At 49.1% G+C, this 5,058-nt stretch overlaps 1 protein-coding gene across 3 annotated transcripts; it reads right to left on the bottom strand.

Moving 5' to 3' along the window:
- Positions 1-726: 726 nt before the first annotated feature.
- On the bottom strand, positions 727-4,214 carry OXSM (3-oxoacyl-ACP synthase, mitochondrial). Of its 3 annotated transcripts, none has more exons than XM_055566932.1 (3): positions 4,069-4,214; positions 2,396-3,404; positions 727-1,205 (listed from the first exon to the last, which is right to left on the bottom strand). In XM_055566932.1, exons 2-3 carry the CDS (start codon positions 3,373-3,375, stop codon positions 803-805), a joined length of 1,383 nt encoding a protein of 460 aa, XP_055422907.1. In that variant the 5' UTR covers positions 3,376-3,404; positions 4,069-4,214; the 3' UTR covers positions 727-802. The 3 variants fall into 3 exon arrangements, with proteins under 3 accessions (XP_055422907.1, XP_055422909.1, XP_055422910.1); XM_055566934.1 differs by having other exon boundaries at positions 2,396-3,515; positions 4,069-4,204; XM_055566935.1 differs by lacking the exon at positions 4,069-4,214 and adding an exon at positions 3,694-4,035.
- Positions 4,215-5,058: the final 844 nt, after the last annotated feature.

The following is a 5,058-nucleotide window of genomic DNA, read 5'->3' as shown; positions in this document are numbered from 1 at the left end:
ACATGCTGTAACGAAGACCCATTGCAGCCAAATAAATAAATAAAGTGTGTGTGTGTGTGTGTGTGTATATATATATATATATAAAATGTATATGAAAGAACAAATATATAATATATATAATTCATAATACATATGAAAGAAGAAAAATATTATTTTTAAAAGTGAATTTTGTGACCTGATTTCCACCAGACCTGGCTTTCCCTCCTGCCCGCTTCTCAGGTTACGTGTATTGACATTCAGTGCTGGTGTCTTTCTACAGTTCCTAGTCTTTCCACACTATGCTTGGTGGCCAGTACACAAAACCGCATCCACAGCTGGCTCCTAATAAACTTCAACTGAACGAACTGTGTGCCGGTGAGAATTACGACTGGGGGTCAGTGCAAGAATATGGCTGGAGACTCGGGCACATAGGAGATAAAGTGCTACGGCAAAGGTCAGCGGGAAGGTAACACATGCAGCCCGTTAACATCTCACTTCTGTGCCCCCAGCCTCCCAGGAAACTCGTGGCAGTGCCGAGAGATATTTTTGGTTGTCACCGCTGGGGAAGGAGGGGTCACTGGAATCTAGGGAACAGGGACGCGGAAGCTATAAAGCATCGTATGATGTACAGGACAGCTGCCCTTTCCCCAAAAAAGAAGTACCCTGCACAAAATATCCACGGTGCCAAGGCTGAGAAACCCAGACAAGAATAAAGGGTGCCTGGGTATCATTATACAAAAATATGCATTTATATAAATGTATTATTTCTCAATGATGTTTACAACAGTTAAAAACATAAATATTTAATTACAAATGATTTGTCCTACATGCCAGCAATACAAAGTGTTGCATTAGTACCGCCAAAACCAAAGGAATTGGTGAGTGCAATTCGTCTGTTCTCAGCTTTCCATTCCTGTGCCTTGAGTGGCAGGTAATTGAGATCAAAGTGCGGCTCTGTGCAGTCCAGGTTTAGAGTAGGCGGCAGTTTCCGATGGTAACAAGCCAGGGCAGTAAAGGCGGCCTCAGCCGCCCCGGCAGCCCCCAGGAGGTGCCCCGTGGCTCCCTTGGTGGAGGAGACTGCAAGGGCGTGTGCGTGGTCTTTGAAAAGCTGTTTGATGGCTTTGTTTTCAGCAGCATCTCCCAAAGGCGTGGAAGTAGCATGTGCATTGATGTAGGATACCTCTTCAGGTTGGATGCCTGCATCTTTCACAGCAGCGGCCATGCATCTAATAAATAAGAAAAAAGCAGTTGAACTCATCAGAACAACGCTTCATTTTAACAAGCCCATCATCTGTGGGCTTCTCCAGTGGTTCAGTGGTAAAGAACCCACCAGCCAACGCAGGAGACATGGGTTCAATCCCTGGGTTGGGAAGATCCCCTAGAGAAGGAAATGGCAACCCACTTCAGTATTCTTGCCTAGAGAATCCCCATGGACAGAGGAGCCTGGCGGGCTACAGTCCCTGGGGTCACAAAGAGTAAGACATGACTGAGCAACTGAACACACACTCATTGTCCGTAGGACTACAGATAATGGCTACAGAAATATCCAAGTACACTGGATGAAAAGAATCCTTTTCGTTCCCATAACAGAACAGCATCTTGGATTACCACATGCACTAGAATGCCACCTGCATGGGAATACCAAGGCACCCCCAGTACCCTGCACTGATTCATCACTGTGACATAAACATGTAAGCCTATGGATTTTATAATCTCTAATAAAACATATTTCCATTTTATTTGAACTGTCCTTTTTTCCTGGAGGAAAAAGCCATGTAGACTCAGGCTCAGAATAATTTTTCTTTGGGGAATTTCTTATCAGTGGGGTATGCATACAGAGTTAAAATAAGGAGAAAAGATTTATAACTATATTTTAATTTTTTCTTTCACATTTAAATGTAAAACTTTGCATATTTCCCAATAATCTAAAAAAAAAAAAAGTCCACACAAAAATGTGCCATTACCTTAATGCTTCAAATATCTTTCAAAACCTTCTTATTCAGGCCATAAGAATTCTAAATGAATGAAGAAGTACAAAGCCAAACCTCCAAACAAATTTTAAAATAAAATATTTCAAAAAAATAAACAAAACATTTCTCTGGGAAAACCTTTGAAAATCTCATGGATGTTAACACCTCCTTTTTCAGTTCTGGGTGCCTCGATTTCCTTAAGAGAAGGAAATATAAGGGTATAATCTGAAGTGTGATGAAGGGCTTCGACCATCTCCTCATCCAGCTGGCTGCTACGCTTGACATTTCCAGTACCAGCAACTACTCAATAAAATTCAAAAGGATATTCAAACGTTTTCAAATATTTCAAACACGGTCAAACACCAAGGCCGGATACTACCATTTCCCCTAAGTTGAGACTCCAAGAGTCTTAGCTGAAGAAATGGGAACAAACGAGCAGTCTTTACCTGAAGGCACCCTCTCCTCCAGGGTCGGGGGCGGTTATGTGGCCGGCATCCCCGGAGAGTCCGTAGCCCACAATCTCTGCGTAGACCCGGGCCCCTCTGCGGAGCGCATGCCCGTGTTCTTCCAGGACCAGCACTGCCGCGCCTTCTCCCATTACAAACCCGTCCCTCTGGGGGTGAAACGGTCGACAGGCGGACTTCGGATCCGTGTTTGTGCTCAGAGCCCGGGCTCTGGCGAACCCAGCAAGGGACAGGGGGCTGATGCAAGAGTCCGTCCCCCCGGCCACCATCACGTCCGCATCTCCGTGGGCTACGAACCTGAACGAGTCTCCCACCGCGTGAGCCCCGGTGGTGCAGGCCGTGGAGACCGCGTGGTTGGGGCCCTTAAGCTTATGGCGGATGCTGACTTGGCCTGATGCCATGTTGACCAGAATCTTAGGGACGAAGAACGGGCTGACTTTACTGTAACCTTTGGTCTGAAACGTCAAAGCGGTTTCGGAAATCACTTCGAGAGGAACCATTCCCATGCCGATTGCGACGCCTGTAGCTGCCTGGTCAGCTTCTGATTGAGGGTGCCAGCCCGCATCTTTTAAGGCTAACTCAGCGGCAGCGATGGCCATCACCGTGGGAGGAGACATGGACTTGGTATCTGACTTGGGCACAAAGTTTTGCTCGTTGAACTGCCCTTCATCACAACCTCTTGGCACGTAAGCAGCAACGCTGCACGGGATGGTCTGGTACTCGTCGCCAACCAGGGAGACGATGCCACTCTCTCCCCGGACAAGGCGGTCCCACACCAGCTGAGTTCCAACGCCAAGAGGGGTCACTAAACCGATGCCAGTGATGACGACCCGCCGACGCCATCCCGGTGCTGGTGCGGTTGCCAAAAACCGCCTTTCATTTACTAATCGCTGGCATGATCTTGCATGTATCAGATGACATTTGGTAATCCTTAGGAAAATTTGCAAGCCGTCGGACAGCATGGTTGAAATTCAGAGGCTCAGCGCCTTTCCTGTAACAGAACACAACACGCCCAACAGGTATATTCACTGTGGTTTAGAACACCTTAAAAGGTCTAAGAAAACAACATCCAGGGTGTGGTTTTCAGGCGCTCGGTTGTGAGCTGTTAAGGGAACATAGGGAAAATAACGTTACTTCATTTTAATTTATACTTATTATAGAACCACTGTTTGGACGCAGCCCTTTTCAGACTCCAATTACCCTAAGACATTCGAAGACAAAGGGGTGAAACGACGATTCATTCGAATCACAGAAACAGAACTTGACTATGAAACACGTACGGGCACTCCTGGCCTGACACAGGCTGCGGAAAGCATCCTTTTTCAGGATGGCCGAGACCGTATTACATTTAATGCTTCTGGTATTAACGGAGTAAAACACATTTCGGGGCGTAGTCTTCGAAGTAGGGGTGAGAGGACTTTTTGGATCCTCAACACGGAGAGAACCAGGATTTCTGCGACCGCGAAGGTCAAGGGCGAGGGGAGGCCGGGAACAAGGGACGGTGGCCAACTCCCAGCACCGCCCCAGACACCCGGGGAGGGCGTGGAGAGAGGAACAGACAGCAGCCCCGGGTCCTCCACGCCGCTCTCCGCACCCGCCCCCGACCCGACAGGGCGCCGGAGCGCGAAAGCCAAAGAGGGGCGAGCGGCCACTACCTGCACCTGGTGCCGCCCGCGCAGCCGCGGTCCCCAGAGCCTTGCGGGCGATGCGCACGCGCACAGGCACGTCCGGGCTCGCTGGCGCACGCGCACAGGCACGTCCGCGAGAGCGCGCACGCATGAACGGGAGGGCGCGCGCGCCCGCTGGCCCGAGCGCCCTTCCCCCGCGTCCCCTTGGCGGAGGTCAGACTTTCCTGAAGGCGGATCCCGGCTCCGGGCTTGCGGCCACTTCGGCCGCTCCAAGATAAGCTGGAACGCTCATGAAACGCAAGGAGAGAGCATTTTGCCCGTCAAGAGGGGATTTTTTAAATTTTTTTCTAAAAATGCCCAAATAGTCTTCTGTTGTGGGGAAAAGGGGCACCGTCAGATTCTGCTAGACTCCTAGGGAAGAGTTAAAGACGTTCCTGTGTCTTTCCAGTGATTTCTGGATCGCCCACAGCTGTTTGTAGTAGCAAAGTAGGCCGAAATAAAATGCCCAGCAGCAGAAAGTCGGCTGTGAGTTTTGTTGTTCAGTCGCTACATCCTGTCCGACTCTTTGCGACCCCATGGAACACAAAGCTGTGGTACATCTAAATGCTCTGCGGCCACTTAAAAATAATTATGTGTGTGACTATTAATGTAGGGCTTCCCGGGTGGCTCGGTGGTAATCAAAGGCTTGCAGGTGCAGGAGACAACGGGGTTCCATCCCTGGAGAAGGAAATGGGGCAACCCACTCCGGTGTTCTTGCCTGGGAAATCCCAGGGACAGAGGAGTCTGGACAGCTACAGTCCATGGAGTTGCTAAAAATGGACTCACTTATTAATGTGGAAAGCCATTGATACTTTGTTAGAAGATCCAAGTCGTAGCTTGTGTTTTTACTTTTTAAAGGGGATTTTGGGGGGGGGGGCGGGGGGGGTTGTCGGCGAAGTATGTACAGTAATAGTGATGTCCCTCCCACACACACCTTTTTTTTCCTGCGGTGCAGAGACTTGAGGGATCTTAGTTCCT

This window comes from Bubalus kerabau, chromosome 2 (genome assembly GCF_029407905.1).
Source record: "Bubalus kerabau isolate K-KA32 ecotype Philippines breed swamp buffalo chromosome 2, PCC_UOA_SB_1v2, whole genome shotgun sequence".
Lineage (NCBI taxonomy): Eukaryota > Metazoa > Chordata > Mammalia > Artiodactyla > Bovidae > Bubalus > Bubalus kerabau.
The sequence above is the reverse complement of the archived record's forward strand: the minus strand, read 5'-3'. Positions and strand labels throughout refer to the sequence as shown.

What these genes read in the sequence shown, in the direction of transcription:
- OXSM (XM_055566932.1), bottom strand. Translation starts at nt 3,375, where the DNA reads ATGCTGTCCGACGGCTTGCAAATTTTCCTAAGGATTACCAAATGTCAT. An exon ending in GGAGGAGAGGGTGCCTTCAG is followed by an intron (nt 1,206 to 2,395) that starts GTAAAGACTGCT and finishes CTTATTTATTAG; the next exon opens with ATGCATGGCCGCTGCTGTGA.